Below are 26,944 nucleotides of genomic sequence, written 5' to 3'. Positions count from 1 at the left end.
AGCGAGAGCCTCAGCACGATCACTCTGAGGCACCAAAGTCATGCTGCATCCAAACAAACTGTTTCCGAGTGGTTGTGGTCACCAATGATAATAATAATAACCCTGTGCTCTAGAAACAAACCAGTCTTGTTAGTGCTGTTTCAGAGTGAACTGAGCTTGTGTTCTGCTTAAATGGTGCATTGCTACATAGATACAGTCTATTTTTTTTATTTTCTTAAATGCTAAAATGAACTTAGAAAAAAAAGGGGCAGAGCCAGCAAATGTTGCAGGTTCCACAAGTTAGTAAATAGTCTTGAGTTATTAGCAGCTGAAGAGATCCTTTTCAACGATAAAAAAAGATATAAAGAAGGGCAGAAAGGTCTGAAAACCCCCACAGTCTTGACTTTTTCTCTCCTCTTCCCATGAGCTCTGCCACATGACCCCAGGTAGTGAGTGCGTCCCTGGGTGAAGCAACAGTGGATGACCCCCGTCTGAGTGGACTGATCTGTTGTCTGAGTGTGTGTGTGTGTGTGTGTGGGGGGGGGGATGTGTAGATGGGCTCATCGTGGCCAAACCATGTTGCTCCTGGTTGTTGCAAAGCACGGCCCACGTTCACGACTCACTCACTCGACAGCAAAGCCGCACGTCTCCTCGATGGCAGTGAGCAACTTGTCGTAGAGTTTGTCGTATTGCTCGTACGGAGGAATGTCGATCCGATTGAAACTAGGAGAAGAGAAGGGATTTAAAAAATCAAGCCGTAACCACTGAAAACACAAAGATCTTAGCTACACATCTCGTCTTAAATGCAAGTCACGTGACCAGAGCAGTTAGCTCACCATGTGTGGGCTTTGGGCAGGTTGTTGGTGCTGGCATCAATCTGGTGGATGGTGAAGAGACGTGGACCAGCAGCACCTGTAGAAGAATTAAGTGTGGAGTAAAACAGATAAAGACACAACTGCAGACACTGATACCAGAGTTCCTACACATTTTACATTTCAAAATTCCATACTTTCCCAGACTCAAATTTCCAGACTTTCAGTCAATATTAAACATCGGAATACCAATTGTTAGATGCTTATTATGCGAATAAATGGTTTTAAAATCCGTCAATCATTTTTCAGGAAGCCAGCCCTCGGAAAACTTGCGACGGCACGTATTCTACAGCCAGCTTGATTAGTTTCATATCATCTACAGGTAGGCTATGTTGCGTTAGTAACTTGTTTCGATTTGTATATATTAATATATGTCATTTTAGAAAGTGAGATAATAGTCTGGAAATTACTCAAATTCCATACTTTTCCATGCTGTGTAGGAACCCTGTGATATTTGCAGTTTGGACTGTTTAAAAAAATAATTTATTTTTTCAAAAACAGATAATAATACAATGCCAAAGGAAGGCTGATTGAGGTGAAATGTGCTGTGTTTGATTCCATCAGGATCCTTAAAAGTGTTTTTAGGTGTAAGGACTGGAAATGCAGGCATACATTTGACATTATGCAACTTAAAATGACTGAAAATCTTAAAAGCAATATCTAAAACCTCATTTTTTAAATTTATTAGGGGGTAAGTTTTACTATTCAGTTTTACACAATTGTATGGTGGTTATAACTGTGTTTATTTGTCATTATATAGACAAAGATGTGTGTAAGTTACAAAAGTCATTTATCACACCTTAATAATCCCTTTTTTCTACCTCACCACAGACAGACTCTGTAATTCCAAGTTGGTGAGTGAGTTGTTTTTTTGGGTCTTTTGGTCATCTTTTTGCTGATGTTTTGATGAAGATCAGAGATCAGAGAAACCCAGAGGTGCAAACACACACAGGGAGGCAAATAATCTCTTGTAAAGGGCTGAATGTGTTGCGTACAACATAGAGTAGAGAGACTACACTACCACACCTTAATAAAGGAATGATCTGACATTAAAGAATGAAGTATTTCACACAGTTTCCAACAACATGACCTGCCTCAGCCTGGTGTAAGTCCATCACACAAAGCCTGTTCAGACCAAGCCACTTAATCTTTTGTATGTACACGCCCCAAGACTTACAGTATTAGCATGTACTACATAACAATGCCACTGCAAATGGAGCATTTAAATAACAAAAAAACATATTATGCACACAGTCACAGTCTGTTTCCATGCACAGTTACGATGAGTTACTGTGGCTGTAGCTCAACTACAATGTCCACAATTGGACCACTATCATTGTCCTAGTATACAAGAACTAGCAGGGAATAGATTTATTCAATGTTAGTGGGCGATACGCCGTTTTCATTTTGTTAGTATTAGATACACTACCGTTCAAAAGTTTGGTGTCACTTATACAATTTTCTTTGTGTTTTCCATTAAAAGTCACAATTTTTATTCATCAAAAGAGTTGCAAAATGAATAGGAAATATTGTCAAGACATTGACAAGATTAGAAATAATGATTTTGATTCAAAATAATCATTTTGCCATTTCGTCAAAGAACCAGCAAAACTGTTTTCAGCTGTGCTAACATCATTGCACAAGGGTTTTCAAGGGTTTTCTAATCATCCAATAGTCTTCTATCGCCATTAGCAAACACAATGTACCATTATAAGACTGGAAATGGGCCTCTATACACCTATGTACATATTCCATTAAAAACCAGACATGTGCAGCTAGAATAGTCGTTTACCACATTAACAATGTATAGAGTGTATTTCTGATTAAATTTAACATTGTATTCATTGAAAAAAAGTGCTTTTCCTTAAAAAATAAGGACATTTCTAACTAGTGAACCCAAACTTTTGAACGGTAGTGTAGCTTCTGGTTTAGCTTGCGGCTAGTTGTTAGCACTCTCTTACATCCGTCAACTAAAAAATATCTAATAGACTGAACTCTGAACTGACAAATCAGTCCCTTGTCAGTGTACAGACCTCTTTTATTATGTAGCTTAGTATAAGCTGAGAGTGAGAATTTGGCACATGCACATGTCTGTGTAAATGGAATGCTGTGTTTACCTTGGAGGGCCTTGAAGCCCTGCAAAGGAACTCTGGAGGAGCCGGTGACAAACTGCAGCAGCCGGGCTCGGCGCTCCTCGTCGAACGACTCCACAGCTTTCCAGAACCACTTCACGCTGTTGCTGTCCGGCGTGCAGTGTTTGAGCCGCGTGTTGGACTTCCAGTCGTGGATGTCGATTTTACCCAGGCCGCATACAATCAGCTACAGACGGAGACATCGTTTCAATATATTACGTTAAATGTACTAGAAGGGGAATCAAGATATATGGCACAAGCGGACGAATGAAGTACCTCGAGCTCCTTCTCGTCGAAAGACTTGAGCAGGTGCTGGGGGATGACTTCATTGAAGCCCTTCTGAAGAGCCAGAAACTGGGCCTCGATGCCTCGGAGAAAACGCCAGTTGACGTAAAGCCGCACGTACTCCTTCTTGGTGTCCTGGGTGACAGGAATGCTCTTACCGTTGGGCTTGAGCTCATGCTGGATGATCTCTCCGTAAGCATTGTGTTCCACGCAGAAGGTGTGGTCCAGCACACCGGTGATGTCGTTGTCCCTGAAGACAGAAACAAGATTGGAATTATTTAATAATAGATAATGATGAAAAGCAACAAAAAAAAAGAAAAACAAACTGTTTTTTATTTTGAAAACATGCAGTGTAAAGACAAGTGTTTAAGAACTACTGATGTAAAACATGTTCAAAGACCCCAGGGGGCGCTGTTGTCATGGTATAGGAGAGAGATTATACTGAGGGGAAAACCTCAAACTACATTTTTATTTGAACATAGAATTCTGTTCATAATGATTACCATAAATCCCTTTATTTACACAGATGCTGTTAAATCACATTAGTTTAGTTCATTTTTGCACACACAAATAGCATAAAACTAATATTAAAATGTGCTAGGTGACTAAACCTCTCTTGTACGTACAGAATCCAGACAAGGCTGTTGTGCAGGTCGGGGTCCACAGACTCCATGTCGTCCAGAGTGATGGGTTTACCAAGCAGCTGTTTGTAGAAGGGTAGAGTAAAACCTCCGTCTATGTAGTGGCCGTGAAACACAGCCATTCCCATGATACGGCCAACGAAGTGAAAGTACGACAAATGTTCCTGCAGACAAAAACAAAGACATGAGACGAGAGACAAAACATCTTCAGTTTCCAAAAGAACAGACGGATTAAAGTGTTTGTTAAAGCAGACGTTATCTAACATACACAAACCTCCATGATAGGAGAAGTGTGTGTATTAACAAGGTGAAGAGATAACCGCTTTCAAACATTTGAGATTTGAATATCCCTTCTTGTATACATCGACAATGAAAGACCAAACGGCACAGTCTCAACACAACAGCCCAGCCACTGCTCCAGAGTACACGTCAGTTTGGTGAGTTCATACCCACTGACTGCAGATCAGCAGCTGAAAGCACCGCTGCCAGCCCAAACAAACACGGAGAACGATGAAAGTTGTGCAATAAAGAAACAAACGACCCGTGTCCCTGACCGTATTTGAAGTGAAGCGGCCAGACTGGATAATTAACTTAGATCAAAGAAGGTATTCAGATCACCGCAGACTGTGTTTCAGGTGTCATCGGTAATGACTGTGACTCACGGGGTTGACAGCAGAGTCTGGGTTTATCTGCAGCGTGTAGATGTCATCGCGGGAGTACTGGAACAGGCCGTAGTACGGGTTCAGCATCTCGTGTGATAGCAGATAAAGCCACTCCCTGCACATGGAACACAGAGGCAGGAGATGAGGGAGAAGAACAAAGAAGAAGACATACCAGTGAGATCAGAACATGCACCCGAGCTAATGAAGTGGGCTCATTCATCCACTAGGAGGCAGACGTCTGAGTAACAAGTGATGGAGAGTACACTCGTAGAATTAAAAGTGCCAAGTAGAATCATATAAGGTTCTTCGGCTTTTCCTCATAGCAGAACCCTTTTTGGCTTAGGTTCTACCTGAAACTCTTTTGGAGGGTTCCACAAAGAACCCTTTTAAAACCCTTTATTCAGGAAAGGGATTTTAAAGGGTTCTCTGGATCAAAATGGTTCTTACTGGAACCATTAGTGTTACCAAGAACCCTTGAAAAACCCTTTCCCGAAGCAAATGGTTCCAGGTAGAACCTCAGCCCTCGTAGAAGGACCCTTTAGGAACCCTTATTTCTAAGGGTGTATTCACAAAACTCCTTACCTGGCCACTCCTCCGTAGTCGAGCCCCTCTTCTCCTCTAAACTTCACCATTAGCCTTTTCCACAGATCCTTTGGCCTCATCTTCATCACCTGTCGATAAGATTCCTGCAACACACACACAAACAAAGAAAAACCCATCTGGTCAAAGAGAGTGACAGCAGTGAGGCAGCTGCTGTATGAACCTTAATGAATTATATTTACTCTCCGAGAATATATGAGCTATAGGAGGTACAGTGCGTTGTTTATTGAAAGAAACTGAATATATACTACCGTTCAAAAGTTTGGGGCCACTTAATGTCCTTATTTTTGAAGGAAAAGCAATTTTTGTTTTAATATAACATTAAATGAATCAGAAATACTCTCTATACATTGTTAATGTGGTAAACGACAATTCTAGCTGCAAACGTCTGGTTTTTAATGGAATATGTACATAGGTGTATTGAGACCCCCCATATTTAACCCATTCATACAACATGCCCCGAATTAGGCTATGCTAAAATTAGTGACGTTAAGAGCTACAGAAAAAAGCAGTAACAGGGAGTGTCCTACAAGAAAAAACAAGACACAATGTGGTTCCACACACTTTCAATTGGTTCTATGTTTGCGAGGCCTCTCGCCACCACAATTGGTGTTCATCCCATCTGCAGACAGGGGGGAGTGTTCATTTAAAGTGGATTAGGGGGCAGTTATAATAAACACAAGCGTAAGACTATAATAACATAGCCTCTCCACTGTGCCCACTCGAGACAGCCGAGCGGTGCCGTGGGAGAAATGGAAACGTCTTATCTGCGGTGAAAAGTACACACTGAGACAGCTCTGACAGTCTTAGCAGCTAACACTTGCATATGCCTTCATAATTTAATGCTCCAGCTGGTCTGGTGAAGCTATGCACTTCTATCTCTCTCTCTCTCTCTCTCTCTCTCTCTCTCTCTCTCTCTCTCAACCTCATGACGTCCTCTTCGTTCAGATTAACAGACGAGGCTGTTCCAGCACATTCCAGTGCATATTTTATGAGAGTCGCACAGTCTGTTGCAGGTGGTGCTGTTCTGACGAAGGCCCTGCACCTCTATGATGCAGGAAAACACACACACACACACATGCTGAGAAAATGTACTTGAGAAAACCCACATCTCAAGCAAGTCTGCTTTAGATTTTGAGCAGACTACCTTCACACATCATAGATAACTGTGTGCGAGACAGAAATCATTCTCACAGCCAACTGCTATGGGCAATGACCTTTATGTGGATAGAAAAAAAGGAAAAATCTTTAGGTGAGTCTGTGTATGCAGAGTGGATAGGGTTTCTTATGAAGCCAAATATCAATTTGTTGGCTGGATTTTTGGTAAAAAAAAAAAGGAGGCTGTGCAAAGGAGCCAATCTTACATCACTGTGATGTTTTACTAGCATTTTGTTCTGCATTTTCATTTCTTTCATGCATCCTCTAACTGTGAAAACCAAATTTCCCCCAAGATTAAATTATTTGCACATTTGGGATGAGTTTTTAAATCACTGGAACAACCCCCCCTCGTGATGAGCATGATAAGAGGGACATGACTGAGCTCGTTTCTTTCCATCGTCGTCACCTCAAAAATCTCCTCACGGGACACCTCGATGCGGCAGTGGCCAGCCTGAGGCTGCTGCTGGGACAGTTCCTGGCGGAGGATCTTGAGCTTCTGAACAAGGTCTCTCTTGTACTTGGGTACTGTGAGGCACTCGGCTTCCTCTGGGAGTTGACTGGGAGACACCAGAGCCTGCTGGGCCTGATCCTTCAACTGGTTCTGACGACTGCAGGGAGAGAGAGAAGAAAGAGACTGTTAGTTTTACATTTACAAATACAAAATGCACTGTGCGAAATACAGGGGGGTCTGGGGAGGGGCTAGACCCCCTGAAAGTGTCCAAACATTGGACATTTTTCGTATATAGATTACATAATACACTTTTCATGCTTTCTTATCCTTTATAACCAGATAAAATTTACATTATTTTATTTGTAATTTTGTATATTAATGTTTTTATTAATTTCTTTCCAGATTGCGCTGTGGAAAAGGCCCACCACAAGCCCACATCTGACAGGGAAGATAGCCAATACTGCAGGGTAGCACCTGGGGTGGCGAAACAGTATTTGGAGCCCCCCTGCCCCGCCGATTATTAATGAGTATTTCGCACACTGGTTAAAAGCTTGAACAAAACTAACAAGAGGAAGACCAAAACACTCAAAATACTCCTCTGCTGACTGCAGAGAACGAGGAGTAAACACACTGAGGTCATCTGGGAAGCACATCAAGTCAAACAGCTGCCTCAGCCCCTCACACGCAGACAGACATAGGTGTGGAGGTGGGATTGCTGGAGGTAAGACATCTCACTCACATACCACACGTCTTCCTCCTCTCCTCATCTCCACCTGGCAGAGGCTTGAAGGCGGTCAAACTATTTTTTTTTTGTGATACAGACGAGCAGCAGAGTGTGACAGAGCGCAAAAGAAAGTTCTGCAAATCTCCGTTGCCTCCGCTTTCGTGCACTCGAGGTAAAGTAAGGCCACTGAGGCCACTCTGCAGAGGCGTAGTGATTTATTTTGACAAGTCTAAAGGTTTGTCTAAACAGGGACAGAGAGAGAGAGAATACTGCAGACACTGTGATACGATGTACCGGCCGACAAAGCCGAGATGCAATGAGTAAGGACTTGGTCAAAACCATGGACTGGATATAAAATTGGACACAGTAGTCTTGCATTTACGCAAAACAAACTAGAGTTTTGAAGCCTCAAGATTTGACTGCGTCATGTCAGTTTTTTTTCAAACCAGAAGCTCACAGACATGTGTCCACTCATATGTACTGTGCATTTTCCTAAATGTGAACATAATTTTACAAAACTGACATCATGTTCCACTGAAGAAGACGAGCAAATGAGATCATTGACTTCTCGGACATTAGATTCCCATAGACTGCCATTCAAATGTCCCGCTGTGGGCTTCACTTTTATAACGGGAAGCCTGCGTCTACTTTCATATACAGACTATAGCCAAAATGTTACAAAAAATATATGTGAAGCTGTCAGAGACAGACAACTAGCGAGGAGAGCTACTGTAGCCAATGCTATAGCCTCAGCTGCTAGTGCTTTAAATAAAAATGTTATTTTAACAAGCTGGAAATTGTGATAAAATTTGAATCTTTTCCAACTTATTTGTTACTCTACTTAACAACGAGTCTTCCAACCATGGCACCTATTGGATGATCCTGCTCCATGCAATGTTTAATGACGTTAAAGATCTTTTAAAATGCAATCTTAAAACCCATTTTTACTCTTTGAGACGTTGGTTTTTATCTTTTTTATAGTTTTATTGTATGACCTGTTTATTTGTGTTGTTTTTATATTTTCCACAGTATTTTTTTATTGTTTTAGTGTTTGTTCTAAGGTCTATTAGGTCATATGTTTGTATGTTTTATTTGTTTTCTTTATTTATTTATCTCTGATGTACAGCACTTTGTTTCAGCTGTTGTTGTTGTTTTTAAATAAAGTTGGATTGGATTGGAGAAATCAAATTGTGAACATATTCCATTTAAACTGAATTCTATTTGCAACCAGTGGAGTCGCCCCCTAGTGGTTAACTCCTCCTTCTGTGCAAACCAGACGAGCATGTCCATTTTTAGACCGTCTATGATTGTAGCCTCTGGATTGTGTATCATATGATGAGGTTGTAGGAAATTCTAGACCCTAGCCAGTATGGATATGCATGGTATGACGTCATTCCCAAAGCGATGCCAAGTTTTAGGTGCACACTTTTAACAGATAATTACCTACGCAAACAAATACGGGGGACTTATTTTAACTGTCAACTGAATCGCTTCATGTCAGGACACAGTTTGTTACGCATTCATTTAGCTCAAGAGTCCGGCGTATCCACCCAAAAGCTTGCATTTCCCCGTACCACAATGACAAAGTCTCCTTAACAAGTGGTCTAAAAAAAAAACTAACTGGTTTCTGCTGGGCAGACACCAGAAACCAAAACTCAATCACTTCCTGCTATCCCAGAAAGCCACAGGGCCCCATAGGACACTCAAGACCTCCTCGTGAATCCCTTTATTTCCTGCAGACTAGACTCGGAGGGAGGGAAGGCAGTGAGTAGAGACAGGAAGGGCACTCTGCTGACAGCACCCAAACACTGCAGACAGCTCTGAGGGAGAGAAGAGGGGGATTACAGAGAGAGAGGAGCATCTCATCCTGCACTTTCACCCATAAGTCAAAGTTTTTTCTTTGGCTCCTTCTTTCACAGCTGCATACAAACACGATCCACAGGTTTTCTCTTTCCTTTACGACTATTTACTCTACATCACCTGAAGACCAATCAGTATTCTATGCAACACCATTCTAAATGCATTGCACTTCATTATCAATGCATTAGCATTTTTGCAGAATGACAGCACACGAGGGGTAAAAAGACTTGAAAATCCCTGACTTGATAAAAGGCAGATGTGGAAATCGACGACGACGACTGATATCTTTTCCAGAGTTTTGTCACACAAGCAAGAAAGTCACTCAAGAGTCATAGAAATTCAGAAAAGACTGAGAGGAAGGTTCTGGTTCAGCCTCTTTCATGCACAATTTATAATAAAGTTGAATGGAATATTCCAATAAAAGGTAAATAAACTATCTGTACATCACCACACAGCCCGTTCAACGATTCATGTGTATTTATATCATCTAATTTCTAACTGCACGAAATCCACATAACAAAAATGTGCAATTGCACTTAATATGTGCACAACACTAATATCACCACGAGCTACAGACGTACCAATTTCCTTTCCCTGTATAAAACGAGTCCTGTGATATTACTTAGAAAAACAGACATTTCCTGGGTTTAATGTGAAGTTATTATCTAACCAGTTATTATCCTCTCAGACTACATATATGATAGAATTTTCTATGCATGAGATTTTTCACACATCTGGGCATAATCACGCTCATGACAAAAAAATTCCTACATTTAAAACAAATGTGGCGTGCCAGGCTACATTTTTTATACGATTTTTCAGAGGAATACAAAGCCCCAAACACGTTCTTTGATCCATCAGAACAGGGGAAAAAAAAGAGGAAACCTGATCTCTCAGTCGATGCATTCCGTCTCTCTGCACGGAGAAGGAATGAGGTCAGGCAGAGGAGGCCCACCGAGGCACCCATACACTGCTCCACCTTTGTGAAGCAAAGGCCTGTGGGTAATTCTACGGCTATCGTAGCATCTTATGTGTTTGAACAGCTGCGCCGAGGAAGAGATTCTCGACACGTGCGTCCAGGCATGTACCGCGGACACTCACACATTTACGCAGACATACACGGTTCATTCATTGACTCCGGCATCAAATTTATGCTCAGTTTCCTGGACGTAAGACGCTCCTCAGCAACACAGACACAGAAGCCTTGGTTTCCACTCTGCTATCTGATGTCTGGCCAAATCCAGCTTTGTGACGGATTGTGTGCTAAAAAACGCCGTTGTGATCAAAACCTCAGCGGGACTGAGGAATTTGAGTTTGTGTGTGGAAAGACAGACTGTGGGGGAGTGTGCTGTTTATGTATCGCTGCCCGTTTGTGAGTGAGTGAGTGAGTGAGTGCTGCACCCCTACAGGTGGCGAACACACCCTGGCACAGAATCCCGCTGTAAAGCGAGTGTGTGAACGTCTGAGAGAGCGCACGCATGTGTGTGTTCCCGTCTGTGTGAGGAGAGGATGCTGGCACGAGGCCCAACATTTACCTGACATTCTGACTTTCGATGCCTCCTCGAGATCCATTAGGGCTCGGACTACAGATGCAAAACAAAGACAGAAACGAGGACAGACGTTAGAATAAATCTCTTTGCTGACATTATTTTACCGTCACTTTCTTTCCCCTCAAATGTGCAGCAACCCTTACTTTAGGACTAGATGCAGGTTGGCGGAGAGGCGTGGGTCTGTGAACTGAGTTGTTCTGTTGTTGTGGTCAACAAAGTAAACCCTCCCTGTGGCGGTGTTGCGAATCTCCCACCCTGGAGGTAGAGGACCCAGCTCCTCACAGTTCACATTGCTCAGATCTCTGTGGCGCAGCAGAACACAACAAAACATTAGTATTGTGTGAGAACAGATGAAAACTAGGAGCAACATATTGTGAGAAAAAAGGAAGGAGAGACCAAGATCAAGCGCACAATAAGATACAAAACATACCAAAGCACTGAGTAACTGGACTCATGCAGACAGCGAGAGTCCGAGATGTCTGAAAAATCACTTTTATACTATTTTTTCTTCTCGCTTCCATCTAAATTATTTACTGCTGCCCTGCAAACCCTTTCAGCTGGACTCCGAGGAGACATTGCAACAGGCTAAAGATGCTGGCGCTGACATTTCTGTTCAACATGCTTGAAGCCAAAAGGGACCAGAGCCTCACAAGAGATGAGGGCTTGGCAGCTGAGTCACTGTTTAATGTTGGAGCTGTCTGAGGAGCACTCACAGTGAGGTGTGGCATGACCAAAAGCAACGAAAAATAGAATTTATCACTCATACATTGATGGACTGTAAAGAGAGCAGTGGCCAGGTGTTTAAATCATAGCCATGTTTTATTGAAAGCTTCTGGAGTGCACACAGTCTGTGGTAAAGCTCATTGAGACCTGTGTGCACCGTGACACGGGTCGTCTCATAGCACGCTAGACATACACTACCGTTCAAAAGTTTGGGGTCACTTAGAAATGTTCTTGTTTTTGAAGGAAAACCACTTTTTTTCAATGATTATAACATTAAATGAATCAGAAATATACTCTATACATTGTTAATGTGGTAAACGACTATTCTAGCTGCAAACGTTTTTAATGGAATATGTACATAGGTGTATAGAGGCCCATTTCCAGTGTTCTAATGGTACATTGTGTTTGCTAATCGTGTTAGAAGACTATTGGATGATTAGAAAACCCTTGAAAACCCTTGTGCAATGTTAGCACAGCAATAAAAATCACGATTTCTAATCTTGTCAGTGTCTTGACTATATTTTCTATTCATTTTGTGACTCTTTGGATTAATAAAAGTGTGACTTTTAATGGAAAACACAACATAATTGTATAAGTGACCCCTAACTTTTGAACCAGTTGCAGGTTTACAATGAAATAAAAAGGCAATTAGGATAAAGCGACTGCCACAACACGCACTGCAAGACGATTTATCCAAAACAGTAGAGCGTAACTTTAGATTCTAAGATTATAAATATTATAAATTAAATTCAAACTATTCTCAAATGACTTCACACAATGCTGATTAAACCTATTAAAGCAGATTCTTGTTGGCTGGTGACATTCTTGCATTTTATAACAAGACAGACGGAGGCAACAGCAACATTGCGCTAGTAAAGCAAGACGACGTATGACTGAAAACACACAAAGAAGTGCAGCATATGAATAATGTTACATTCAAAGGCAATAATGTGAAACAAGGTTAGTTTTCTGTAGTCTGACGTCATGTTCATGTTTCCTGTGACATACCTGGGTACTCGGGGATCGTGCCACGTGCTGACACCTGTCTGAGTGTGGAGGAAGTACACCTGTCCTTGCTGCGTGGTTCTTTGCTCTGGATAAAGAGAGAGAAACAGAGTTCATCATCAATGGAAGTGTTCATATCTAAGTTTGAATAAATTCCAAAAGGAGGAAAGCATAACATTTTTTGCTTTTATCTTAACATGCAGTATATGAAAAATGAAATCAAGTGGCACACGTAGGCAGAGTGCATTTATAATTCGTCTGCGTGAAAGACAGATCACAAAGATGGAGCTGAAGGAGTCAGTGAAGATCTGACAAGGCAGCCAGGAAGAGGCAGAGGGCGGGGGAGGAGGAGGGGAGGTGAGAGAGAGGCTGAAGAAGAGGAAAGAAGAGGGGAGAGATGTGGTGTCTGACTTTTGAGTTGATGAGCTCATTCATCACAGCCTGACACAGATATTTCCACGGAGCTTCCAGCCAGCGAGCTCCTCTCTGGCATTTCTTTGGAACCTACCACCCTGATGCTTTAACATGCATGCATGTACACACCAAACCTTCCAAACCCACACCCACCACCGCCAGTTAAGTGCAATACGTCGGGCATAGAGAGCATAAAATATCTTGGCTTGTGTGACCTCACAAGGTTTTTATAGAACTAACTAATAAGAGAGTAAGACAGAGATAGAGAGAGCGAGATATACAGACAGACAAGCACAAGTGAGGCTTGGAGCAGCCTAATCTGTGTTGTTCTTCCATGACTCTGACTCTTAAATCCTCCACAAGATTTCACTGTGAGGATAAACACAACTCCATGAGGCTGTGTGAGGCAGTGTGTGGGTGTGTGTGTGTGTGTGTGTGTGTGTGTGTGTGTGTGTGTGTGTGTGTGTGTGTGTGTGTGTGTGTGTGTGTGTTTGCTTTTACATGAATGCGTCAGATTGTCTGACTGTGTGTGTGCAGAGTGGAGAACAGAGGAGAGGGAGTGAACGGCTGCCGCCAGCCATTAACAACTAGATCAATTCAATTAGATTGTCTAAAATGGAGCCAGTATTTCAGGCTCCTTGTGTGGAGCTGCGACGTCATCGCAGCAGCTGGACAGAACTGAATGAGAGCACTGATCAGTCGGGGTTTACTGTGCATAGAGCGGGGAGATAAATGATCACAATAGCCTTTCAGCGATGACACAATTCATGATGGAGGTCGTAAAAGCCTTTGATAGTGGATTAAGCCACACACTTTCAATCATTATCAAAACTAGTGCTGGGCGCGTCATGGAAACGCGTCATGCCTTAACGTTGACGCATGACGCGTTTCCATGAAGACTGACCGGAAAAAGACACGCGTAACGTCATGTTTACGTGACTTCGGGTTGTTAAAATGAGTCTCTAAAGTAACGCTAACCTTTAAAAACAGAGGCACACATATACGCAGTGCAAAGGTACGCCGGTTATTTGTAGCGCTGCTCTTTTCGGTTAATAAACAGACCGCTCCAGTTCGACCACAGGCACGCTAACCGGCACTAAAAGGAGCTAAGCTAATGCAGCTAACCGAGCTAACTGGTAAGCGGTGCCTGGACTCCGGTGTCGCGGCACGTAAACATGACGTCACACGCCTTTTTCCGGTCAGTCGTCATGGAAACGCATCGTGCGCTAACCTAGTGCCCAGCACTGATCAAAACATATTTTTAGTTTTCCAAAATTAGCTGAACTAGTCCATGACTTTTCCAGATATCGCCACGGCAACCACATAAGAGCCACTGATTGGAAACTGAAAATAAATTGGCTAGAAACACTTAATCAACAACCATAAAGCGACTGAGGACCAACTCAAATAACGATAACATCTTAAATAAGCAACGTGGCAAGCTCATATACAGTATTTTCATGAAATTTATAATATAGTTCCGTCTCCAAGGCTACCTGCAAAATATAATGTTTTCAGTTGTATACATATTTATACAGGTATCAGTTCACTCCACTTCCACTCACCATATCCCTCAGGCAGATCCGGGGGCATGTGCAGGTGGGTTCTGCTCATGTAGTTGCGGTGCCTCTGCGAGCGGACTCGTCTCTCCTGGGCCCGCTGCTCGCCATTACTGGGCGGCAGTGCTGTGGTGGGCGTGGCCCCGTTTGTACTGACCGGCGTGTTCTCGTCCACGATGCAGCTGAGCGGCCGGCCAGGGCTCGAGTACTCTGATGCAGGCCTGAGCAGAGAGAGAGAGAGAAGGTTGATGGAGAACAAACACAGAAAGGAATATGATCGAGGGCCCGATTGTAAACAAGAAGCTGATTCTCTCCTCTGCTGTTGTTAGCTTAGTCAAAGCAGGGATTTCTATGTGTATCAGACTGAAAATGTCATGAAACTAAGACTGAAAGTAAGTGTTAATAGTGATTATCATTGAGTCATTGCGCAGATAAGAACCAATCAGGAAGTAGGTAACTGCATCGTTGTTCACAACGGTTTTCCCACGTTCATTTTAAGGGGTTCAAAATGCTGGGATAGTGTGGATGGCGGCGGGATTCAAACAAAAACTAGATCATTGCCCATTCAATATGAGGCTGTTTTTTGAGGGGGCAGAAGTGGCTCTTTTATATGTTTTACTTCATTCATCTATTGGAGTAGTACTATTGTACCTAATGGTTCCCTGAGGGGAAAAGGAGTGTAAGAACTGAGTAATAAGTTGCAATGTGGCTGAAAATCCCAGTAAAAAAAGAAGCACAAGTATAAACGATGGAGGCAGATGCCTCCATTTCCACTCTTGTCAGCTTCTCCACATCATTTAACACCACTGACTGGAACATTATGTCTTACACCCAGTTTTAAGGAGCCCACTCCAGTTTTGGACGGCGTTCACCCGTTTGGGAGCACTGAGGTCAGAGATTGAGGTCTGCCATTAGCCTGCCACTGTTTGATTTAAAGAGGTCTGGGTTTCAGTCTCTGCGGGCTGCAGAGTGTACTCACCTGGTAGGCCTCTCCCACTGTGTGGTGCGTGTGATGTGGTTCAAGTACTGGATTCGTCCAGACGCGGTCCTCCTCTCCTCCCATCTGGCCGCAGAAACATACACAGACACAGCAGTGAGCGGACATGGTTAAGTAGCCGCAGAACCATCGGGTAATCTGGCTGCTTTCTCTCCACATGCAAACATTGTGTATGTCCTTACCCCATCGACTTGAAGGCAGCATTTATTTATTTTTTGTGTTTTGGATTTGCAGCCTCTAAAAATATTCTTGAGATGATAAGAGATTTCCCTCAACTCACTCACCCATCTGGAAGATCATTGTCAAACAGTCGACTGCAGTCCACCACAGGGCCTCCTGTGCCTATCCGGTCCCTAGACTGCAGGCTCACTGCAGCAACACATGGCAGACAGATGCACACACTAGGATTACTAGACAGCAAATTACAGTGCAGGCACAGATATTTTATCTGAGCACAAAATTGAGCTATATTTCTTTATGAGGAACAGGTTACCTTTTATATGTGCAATTCCACATAGAGCATTTTTCTTCTACCTCTGCTTTTCCTCATGATTGAAAGACAGTGATATTGAAATATTATAGTAATATTTAAAATGTAATACTACATTTTAAACTTTTTAGACTGTGGTGTGGAACACGGATAATTAGCACTCAGAGTTTACATTTATATTTTTAGAGTCCTAATAACGTTTAAGTATAGCCTGAAGGGTTTTCTTTCACATGTGTGTTCTACACGTCAACATGCAAAAAAAAAAAAAAAAACCAACAAGCTGCATGTTTACGACAACAGATGTCAAATAAAACAAACACCTCCACTTCCAACCTTGTTGCAATAATGAATCTGAATGTTGGCCATATAACTTGTTTTTCCCCCACTCCATCTGATGAAATATGTTTCGAATTATAAATAATACACATTATTGCTGAACCGAAATAAACATGAACACTGATGCATCTCTAAAACCTGCATTTTGTGTCTGCACTACAGTGCACTTATGTATCTTCAATAAAAAAATCACATACACACTACCGTTCAAAAGTTTGGGGTCACCTATATAATTTTTTGTGTTTTCCATTAAAAGTCACACTGTTATTCATCAAAAAAGTTGCAAAATGAATTGAAAATATAGTCAAGACATTGACAAGATTAGAAATAATGATTTTTATTCAAAATAATAATTTTGCCCTTTCGTCAAAGAACCAGCAAAACTGTTTTCAGCTGTGCTAACATCATTGCACAAGGGTTTTCAAGGGTTTTCTAATCATCCAATAGCCTTCTAACGCCATTAGCAAACACAATGTACCATTAGAACACTGGAAATAGGCCTCTATACACCTATGTACATATTCCATTAAAAACCAGACGTTTGCAGCTAGAATAGTTGTTTATCACATTAACAATGTATAGAGTGTATTTCTGATTCATTCAATGTTATATTCATTGAAAAAAAGTGCTTTTCCTTTTAAAATAAGGACATTTCTAAGTGACCCCAAACTTTTGAACAGTAGAGTAACTAATCAGTGAATACATGAAACAGATCATTAAAAAACTTGAAACAAAACAACAAAGTTCTACTAAGTTAAAACCTCAACTGTACTCAACAGTGATTGTTTTTCTACCTTTTGTTTAGTGTGTGTGTGTGTGTGTGTGTGTGTGTGTGTGTGTGTGTGTGTGTGTGTGTGTGTGTGTGTGTGTCCTTGTGTGTACTCACCCACTATTTGGCCTCTGACTGTATCGCTGTCATTGGGACTCAGCTTGTTCAAGTCTAGTCTCTGGTCTATTTAGGAGAGATCAGAAAGGAGAAATTGAGAGAACTCAGGGAATAAAGATCAGAGAAAAAAAAGTAATGAGGAATCATTAGGACCCCTGAAAGATGCACGGAAATGATCACGGGCCGCTTGGGGATGTATTCCGTCCCATCGCTGTGTATCATTTATATCACTCAGAGTCAAGTTCCCTCTCCCTCATTATCTGTCTCTCATTTTTTCTGACAGCAGACCACAGCTTGGCTTTGCCCAGGAACAGATGGTCTGGTCTGTGGAACAGCCACTGGCTGTAAAAATCTCACTGAGCATCGGTACAGAGCAGGCTTCAGTTCAAATGCAGAGGTCAAACATTTGACAAATTTCAGTACAAAGCCTGCACTATTCCACTCCGTCTTAGCATGGACATGAACTTCTGCCAAAGTCTGGAAACTCTTTGTCTGAACTTCTTAAAGTCTGTGGAATTTGAGAGTGAGGGAGAAGGAGAGAGAGGGAGAGATCAGGCGGAAAAGAAAGAAAAAAAAATATATCCAAGTTGCCTGCAGACATGAGAAATGCCACTATCTGCTCTCTGTTGTCTGGGTGTCATGCAGATCAGCTCAGGATGTGTGTCTAGACTAAACAGGGACCAAAACAGGCAATGGTCAAACTGTTACAAGGCTGGCCAGAGGTCAGCAGCCACAGAGAAAACAGAAATTGGACGAGCATAGACAGTAAAAAATAAGTATGCACTCACACACTTGAAATACATACAAGTATATACATTTAAATATACACAAAGACATTATAAACATTAAAAGTCAAGCCAAGACGCTCTGCAATTATATACAAATGTCAGTCGTCAAAGCCAGCGCCTTCTCCGAGGCATGCGGAGAGAACAAATCTGCTACTGCCGCTAAACACACACACACAAAAACAACAGAATGACAAACACACAGAGGGGGAGAGACCACAACAGAGAGAACACAACCAATCTACGCTAACTTAAATAGCAGTACAATTACGCATGTCTGCGTGAAATGACCAGCTGTCTAGATCAGCAGACAGAGATAGAGGTTAGTCACAATAGCATTTTGTGTTTATGTTCGCATGCGCGCATGCCGTCAGTTCACGGAGCAGACTCGAGTTGAAACCGAAGGGGTGAGGTGGAGGCCAGGCGAAAAAAAAGGAAATGCGGAGGAAAACCATTCACAGCTGTGGCATAAGGCTCAGGTTTCCTGTGTTGCTCCAGGAAAACAACAGTGACAGGGGGTTCTAGGAAAAGCAGCGGGATTCTTTCCCGTTTCTGCCCACGAGGCCCGGAGAGCAGGTAACGACCTCACCACCATGAAGCAATAATCGCTACAGGAACACTTTGTCAAACCAACAACTGTCTGAGACTGCGTTTACTGGGAGCTATTCACTAAAGACTCAGCGTCATTTATCCAGTTAGCTTCTGACATGAGACATTTTTACTGTAATTACAGGGTGATGCTGATTGGCTCTTCCTGTTCTGGCAGGGGCACGAGCGTTGACCCCTCTCACACTGCCGTCCTGGCCTCTGTCAGCACTACTGAGGCAGACGGGGACATTAAAAGGAGCGAGTCCACGTTCTATCACAGCTCTGACAGTGGTACTGTGTTATTAAGAGACAGGTTTAAGGGGCCTGTTGCACACGCAGCACATGGAAGAAGCCAGAGATGTCGCGCTCATCATTAGAAAGCTGCAAGAGCTGCAGAGAGGACTGTGGTTGATGCAGCTTCACTGATTTAACAAAGAAAAAATGACTGATTATCACTGCAGCTGTTCATTATCTGTGCGTGGGACTCTCCTTTACCAACTGATTTGGGAGGATAATGGAGGTTCACAGTTCATTTCAGTATTTCCAAAGGCCGGGTTGACCTACTTTATTTGGCCTGAGTATCAAAAAAGTCGCAATATTTATATTTTCATCTTATTTTTATGTGGATGTGACAAGGAAACCAAGCGTGTCACAGGGGATGTGCATCACATAACCCTAACCCTAACCCCAAACCTAACCCTAAAGGCCACATCATACACTGTTAGAAATAAAAGTGCTAAATAGAACCATATAAGGCTCTTTGGCTTTACGCAGGAGTATAAATCGGGCTCAACCCTAACCCCAACCTCAACCTTGTTACTCTCATTTGTGTATGCGCCTACATAGCAGAGAGCAACAAAAGCAATAAGTCAATGTACCATATATTTGTAAAACATGGAAATTCGAATGAATGTAACAGTGATTTCAGCTGAGTAACACTTACAGCCTGTGTCTTTAAGGCGGTTGATGGCGTTGGACAGAAGGCGGACACAGCCCAGGAAACCAGCCCCTTGCTTCTTGTGAATCTTCTTGTGATTCCACACACTGATAGTGATGGAGTCTGATTTTCCAACATATCTGCAGGGAATAAATTACATTAGATGCAGTTAATAATCTGCGATGACACGGTGAGAATGTGACCAGATTGCAGCGACAGTCTCCGTGTCATATTAGTCATAATGTCAAGCTGCTAGACGTTACAAGAGACATATGTGGTTTCAACATGTAGCACAAGTGCAGACAAGTGTCTCCACATCGTTGCAGGCAGCAAAACATGCGCCACAGAGCCTCCTCAACAACAAGGACACACATCACATGAAAGAGTCAGGGCACGGAGGTGGAAGAGGAAGGTGGGGAGCTGAAAAGGGATTTTCCAGCCAGTAAATCTGACCCTGAGCGTCTGAGTATGAAATGGAACATGAGCAGACTATGATCCTGTGAATCATTTATAACACCCCAGACAGTCCTGGCTTCAACAGGGCTCACAATCCTCTAAAATATTACGCATAATCTTTTCCTAGTTATTAAAAAACATAAAAATTAACACAAGCTCTTAAATGGAAGTGTGATTAGCATGAAGAGTCATCAATTATACTGCCAAATTACTTTTAATATAGTTAATATAGTTGGCTGTTAGCTTGCAAGTAAATTATTCACCTATCCGTTTAGCCTCGCTGACTTTCAAGCAGTGCAGTTTTGTTTAGTTTTGTGTTTCCATTGTCAAAACTTGCAAAGTAAGTGACCTGTACCAATCCTTGGGTATCAAGCATCATGGTCCTGCTCTATAAGATGGAGCCGGAAACTCTCAATAAAGTATCTATCTATCTATCTATCTATCTATCTATCTATCTATCTATCTATCTATCTATCTATCTATCTATCTATCTATCTATCTATCTATCTATCTATCTATCTATCTATCTATCTATCTATCTATCTATCTATCTATCTACACTCTTAGAAATAAAAGTGCTAAGTAGAACCATATAAGGCTCAGCTTGTCCTCATAGGAGAACCCTTTTAGAGGGTTATGGGTTAGGGTTTAAAAGCCTTTATACAGGAAAGGGGTTTTAAAGGGTTCTCTGGATCAAAATGTTTTTTACTGGAACCATTAGTGTCACCAAGAACCCTTGAGAAACCCTTTCTTCGGGAAAGGGTTTTTCAGAAGTAAATGGTTCCAGGTAGAACCTCAGCCCTTGTAGAAGGACCGTTTTGGAACCATTATTTCTAAGAGTGTACAGACATTTGTGGCTTCCACGCAACGGAAAAAAACCAAAAAATACATGCAGCCTACTCGCAAACAAAGCTCATCTTCATCGTGAGATTAACATCCATTATGCCAAGAGCGGGAAAACACAAAATGCTGGATGTTCTCTAAGAAAGGAGAAGATACCATCTCCAGGGTTAAGAGTGTCAACTAATGGGGGGTTAGGTTAAAAGTTAAAGAACACGGATACAGATTTCCAGGTAGGTGTGTGCAAGAAGAGTCAGTATGGCTATGGTGACTTCAATAATGTAGGACATATCAAACGTATACGAAAAAAACAGACCATCAATGGATGAAACATAACGCTATAAACACTTTGTTTACAGTGTTGCGTTCCTCTCCTGCTTTGTGGAATTTATTGACAGGCTACACTGCGTGGCACTGGTATAACGTCGTCATGCTAGTTTTATTTTTAGCTGATGCAGCCATCATCACCATCATCACCATCATCATCATCATCCGGCTCGCACACGCCACCGTGGAAATGCAAGCCAGATCAGGATGTGCCGTTCCAAACTGACCGCGTGGTGGAAACAAGGCTTAAGGTGTAATGGATTTTCTCGATTAATCGATGAATGGTTTGGTCCATAAAATGTCAGAAAATGTTCAAAAACGTTGATCATGACCATGTTCTCGAATGTGGAGCAAAGAAACAAAGAAATTATTCACATTTAAGAAGCTAAAACGATCAGAAATCTTGTATTAATCATGAAAAAAAGCTTCAAACCGATTAATCGATTATCAAAATAGTTGAAGATTAATTTAGTAATGGATTAATTGTTTCAGCTCTAGAGGAGTGTAATCAATGCAACCTCTGCCTTTCTTAACTAAAAGCAGTTTTAAAGGAACTTTTTTTAAATCTTCTTATACCAGGAAAAGAACCAAATTGGGTAATTACACAGTTCACAGACTGCCAAATATGTGTTGGGGGAAAAACAGAGACATCTACAAATAACAGATTATTTCCTGACTGCCTGCATTGGTGTGTTGCAGCACATTCTTATATAGTACCGTGTCGTCTCGGTTGCTCCCCGTGTGTCAGGTGAGACCAGAGTGTGTGATAAAATCTCCCCACGTGTCGTGAACCTGTCGCGGCACATCTGCTCGGGTGGGCTCGCCTCCTTCTGTCGAAAGCTAATCATGTGTACGATTCTGCAGAACTGCGTCCCACTGTAATTATCACGGTTCTTACCAAAAGGGATATGAAACAATGGGGCTGTGAGTAAGATGTCTGGACATTTTGAGTCCATGCCAAATGCTTGTCTGTGCTATGTGTGTGTGAGAGAGAGAGAGAGCGAGAGCTGCTGTGTCAGACAGACATGACGGGAGGGAAGTATTATAACCAAACCCTAGTCATCTGGATCGCACTCTATGTCATAAAATTCATTAGTCTGGCTGAGATTTTTAATAGCAGTCATCGGCAATAACATACACACACACACACCGACAATGGGAAAATTGTAACAAAAAGCAAAAGACGGATTTAAAGGCACAGATGTGCCTTCTAAATGTATCCATTTATTTGGCAGACTGTATTCTTATTCTTATTATTATTATTCAGGGGGATTTCAGAAAGTGTTAAGAACACATGGTCAAAGTAAAAGGGAAAAACAAAAGTGTGGGCTCGCTAATAAGATTTAAATCTCTGGACTGGATCCGGCTGTTGCCCTTTAATGGACGAGTTATAAAAACTACTAAACAATAGAATGTTGCATAAACAGTGGAAGTAGTGAAGGTGATGTATTCATTTTTGGAGTTAGTTTTAAGAAATGAGAAAACTACTGTTGCAATATCAACTTGTATATATGAATAGGGTTAAATGACATCCAATTGCAAATGAATGGGTTTGAAATATGACTTGATGATGATGATAATGAAGGATCATTTGAGTTAACCTGATGGAGTTGTGTGCGTGTACACATCTGAAAAAAAGGAAGATTTAGAACTACTGCTCTAGAACGATAAATCGTACGTGATGAATGAAAGCTGTTTAAAATAAAATACACTTGGATGGATATTTGTTATGACAGTGAAGCTTTCATCAAAGTGAGAATGAAACATTAAAACAGACTTATCTAATAAACATGTATATCAATATCAAGAGGAGCTCCTATAATACAACGTGGCACTAATGCTGATGACGTTTACATAGAAATTAAGTTATGATACAGTATAAAAAGAACAATGGATGTGTAAGCAGATATAATTGTAGCCTGTACTGGGCACTTAACATCACATTTTGATGTGACATCTGAAGAAGAACTCCTGATTCAGAGTAAACACATGTTTACCTTTTAAAGAGGATGAAGGATGAATTAAATATACTACCCATAAGTACAGTATGTTAGCTTGTGTGTAAAATTGTTTTAAAATAAAACAATGTTGTTCTTAATACTTCAGGCCTCCATCTTGCACCACCACGTTTCTATAGCAACTTCAACAGACAAACCGGCATTTCATGTTGTAAAGAAATAGGTTTACTTAAAAATAAAGCCGCACAACATCATTTCTTGTATCTGGTTCTTTTTATCTGCAGTCTCGTCATTACAAGTCTCTAAATCTTACACGGTGGATGAGTTTAAATGGGGCTTAAATGAGTAGAAATGAGTTTGCCCTTATCTGACAAATTAAAATATTTCCTTAATGTCAATGATATGCTGCTGTTATTGGTCACTGTAGTGTTTTTTTTTTTTACACATTGACTGTGTGTGCGCCGTCCCTGGCTTTTTGACCACATCCTGCACAACAAAAATGAAACGGTCAGAGGTTACAGGCCAATGAAACACATGCTTGCACACAGGACTTCTACACCCTCTCACATGAGACTATAACATAAAGTAATAATAATAATTTTAGTAAGGAAGACCACCAGGCAAGATTTTCTAGGGCTGCTCTGCCTGAACTAAAACCTCAATCGCTTAATCGTTTGGTCCATAAAATGTTTGTCAAACCTGGAAATGATGATGTTCTTGAATGTTTTGTCCACAAACCAAAAATGATTCAGTTTTAATGATTTCTTTGTTATGTGGAGCAGAAATTAAGAAAATATTCACATTTCAGAAGCTAAAACGATCAGAAATCTTGTTTTAATCATGAAAAAAAGCTTCAAACCAATTAATCGATTATCAAAATAGTTGACGATTAATAGTTTCAGCCCTACTGGACACTAACAGACAGTTTAAATGGTGCAGTGATGTTAAACTTATCCGTAGCACGGAAACACAAGTCGACTACAGTATGTCTGCAGGCTCTGGGGACAAAGAGCACAGAGAAACTCTTCTAAGCCAAGTCTCTGTCCCCCCTTAACATCTATTTATCTTTAGCATACGTATGCGTATGTGTGACTTTTTCAAATATGACAGGAGCAGCTTATTTAACAGACACGTACAAAGAGGGTCCTGTATCCCCAGCAACCAAACAAACGGAGACATGTGCTTCCTCTTGCCGTTGGCTTACGCATGACGCTTTGGATAAACAACCGGGGCGAATACTGGAAACTTTCACTCTCACACTTTCACTCACGCGCTCCCTTCGTCTCATAAGGTTTTTTTTCCAGGCTAACTTTCACAGCACAAATCTATCTTTGGGAAGAGAGGCAATCAGGGCGCAACACGACGAGCACGCGTTCCAGTCAATGGAAGAAAATACTATTGGAGACGCCCATCGTTTCCAGTGCTTTAAATACTGTTCCAAGGTACATTTTTAGACTGTTTGCTGGCGCTGCGGGGTTATGTCATTACAGAGTATCTAATGTGTTAGCGGCCAGATGCAACGGCTGTTTGCATCTGTTTCTGTTCAGGTCCCGCTAATGGCACTGACCTGACACAGTCGGTGAGGCATCGTAGCATTGCCTCAACCTGCTGTTTGTAATCAGACTATGCCTTCAGGTGGGTGTGAGGTTTTCTTATAAACCGAAGAAGGAATCTAAAAACAGAAATGGCTGTGCGAGAGAAACACTGAAGGACTCACAGGTCATAGTGTTGATTCCACTTGGGGTCAAGCGTGTTCCTCACAGTGTCTGTCGAGTGGCATTGCCCTGAACCATCCACAACCACCTTAGCAAAGGGATCAGGAAGGCCTGCAGACAGAGAGAAGGAACATTATTACACTCAGACACCAATAAGCAAGAACAATCAGATAAACAGGTGTACAACACACAGATGACATCATTACACAGTGGTGTGATGGATGGAGATAAACACGCCATGTTGTCTAACAGTCCAGACTTACAGATTACTCATTGTTTATTTCCACACACTTCTGTCTTTTGATGTCACATGTGGCAAACAGGGAATAACCAATATCTATTTTGGTCGTTTTTTAGGGGAAAATACAAACTAAAAAAACGTGTAGGTGAGTTTCTGTTTAGCTTCTGATGATTCAGAATGGACATTTGATTGCTGGCATTTTATACACAAATTAGCTGACACTACAAATGATCCCTGTGGTAAATCTGGTTGCACATGAAGCACTGCAAACACCGCAGATAAAAATAGAAAAGCACTGTATAGATTTAGCTCACGGAAAAAAAAGACAGAGGCGCGTTTATCGACGGTTTCAGTGCTGCTCTCCAGCCGCTTCCTAACTGACTGTTTGCTCAGCTCCTGAGTGTTGGAATGGCAGGAATGGGCACCACAGAAACCACCTGAGTGAGCACAGGACCTTGACACGCTCATTCACCATGACAGCCTGACCCAAACACACCAAAACACTCCCGACACCTGACATGAACCATTTTAATTCGTTAAAATGAACTGGCTGTGGAAAAGTTGCTAATATACACAAGGACCCGCAATGGAGTGGCGAACTGTGCAGGATGTTGAAACCCATCTTTGTAAGCTCCAGCCCCCCTGCAGCCTCATGTGGAGGATAAAGCAGTAGATAGCATACACTACCGTTCAAAAGTTTGGGGTCACTTAGAAATGTCTTTATTTTTGAAGGAAAAGCACCTTTTTCAATATATATATATATAACATTAAATGAATCATAAATACACTCTATACATTGTTAATGTGGTAAACGACTATTCTAGCTGCAAATGTCTGGTTTTTAATGGAATATGTACATAGGTGTATAGAGGCCCATTTCCAACAACCATCTCTCATGCAATGATGTTATAGCACAGCAGTTGAATAAAAATCATTATTTCTAAACTTGTTAATGTCTTGACTATATTTTCTATTCACTTTGCAACTCTTTTGATGAATAAAAGTGTGAGTTTTAATGGAAAACACACACCAAAATTGTATAGGTGACCCCAAACCTTTGAATGGTAGTGTATACTATTACTAGCAAGGACTGTAAACCTTCCAAATGTGCTGTCAATGACTTTATAAGTGTGGCTGACAGCTAACAGACGTTTCCTAAATGTCTTAATCTCAAAAAAATGACTTTATAATGCATGTTATCATATATCCGCAAAACCAAAGGAATGGAAAATATACTGGCAGATACTTACGGAAGAAGTCTTTCTTTGCAAGGTTTTTGGCACAGAGGACTGAAAGAGAAAGGAGAGACTTAATTTACCATAACATCAATGCAAAAAAATGTTTGTTTAATTTTGTTAAACAAGTGACAAAATTGTCTTGGGTCGGAAATGATGAGTGTAGTTTAAGAATCAACGCTCAGAAAAACAGAATTATAGAGCACTGTTAAAGACAACCCAACCCAAATGAGATTGCATTTCTATTCACCTTATCAACAACAGCAAGGGAAGCAAGACACAGGCTTTTCTTGAATTTTTGAGCATTTAAGAGTCATATCAGTAAAAGAGAAACAGCTGGAGGAGGTGATTTTGGTTTCGTCCCCCTCATCCTCTCTATGCTCTGTGGTCTGAATATGGTTATGGTTGATTAACTGGATCAAACAGAAATGATACGCATAACTTACAGCGTTAATTTATCAAAACCTGATTAATTAATTACAATCATTATTGTAAAAAATCTGAAATACTGGACACTTTTCAAAAGAAAGAAAAAGTC

At 41.4% G+C, this 26,944-nt stretch overlaps 1 protein-coding gene across 1 annotated transcript in view; it reads right to left on the bottom strand.

Moving 5' to 3' along the window:
* Positions 1 to 138: 138 nt before the first annotated feature.
* smurf2 (SMAD specific E3 ubiquitin protein ligase 2) overlaps positions 139 to 26,944 on the bottom strand; it is a 49,705-nt gene continuing 22,899 nt past the window's right edge. Inside the window, exons 2-19 of the mRNA XM_083896902.1 lie at positions 26,422 to 26,460; positions 24,933 to 25,041; positions 19,641 to 19,774; positions 17,325 to 17,390; positions 15,897 to 15,981; positions 15,595 to 15,678; positions 14,622 to 14,836; positions 12,646 to 12,730; positions 11,058 to 11,216; positions 10,900 to 10,947; positions 6,736 to 6,937; positions 5,154 to 5,257; positions 4,572 to 4,686; positions 3,895 to 4,073; positions 3,260 to 3,518; positions 2,969 to 3,170; positions 816 to 891; positions 139 to 702 (exon numbers count right to left, since the gene is read on the bottom strand). Coding sequence (XP_083753028.1) covers positions 603 to 702; positions 816 to 891; positions 2,969 to 3,170; positions 3,260 to 3,518; positions 3,895 to 4,073; positions 4,572 to 4,686; positions 5,154 to 5,257; positions 6,736 to 6,937; positions 10,900 to 10,947; positions 11,058 to 11,216; positions 12,646 to 12,730; positions 14,622 to 14,836; positions 15,595 to 15,678; positions 15,897 to 15,981; positions 17,325 to 17,390; positions 19,641 to 19,774; positions 24,933 to 25,041; positions 26,422 to 26,460 — 2,261 coding nt within the window. The 3' untranslated portion in view covers positions 139 to 602. The remainder of the gene's footprint in view (positions 703 to 815; positions 892 to 2,968; positions 3,171 to 3,259; positions 3,519 to 3,894; positions 4,074 to 4,571; positions 4,687 to 5,153; positions 5,258 to 6,735; positions 6,938 to 10,899; positions 10,948 to 11,057; positions 11,217 to 12,645; positions 12,731 to 14,621; positions 14,837 to 15,594; positions 15,679 to 15,896; positions 15,982 to 17,324; positions 17,391 to 19,640; positions 19,775 to 24,932; positions 25,042 to 26,421; positions 26,461 to 26,944) is intronic.

The sequence above is a fragment of the Microchirus variegatus genome, assembly GCF_963457635.1.
Source record: "Microchirus variegatus genome assembly, chromosome: 10".
In the NCBI taxonomy this organism is placed as follows: domain Eukaryota; kingdom Metazoa; phylum Chordata; class Actinopteri; order Pleuronectiformes; family Soleidae; genus Microchirus; species Microchirus variegatus.
Note: the sequence above shows the minus strand (reverse complement) of the source record. Positions and strands in the feature narration are given on the sequence as shown.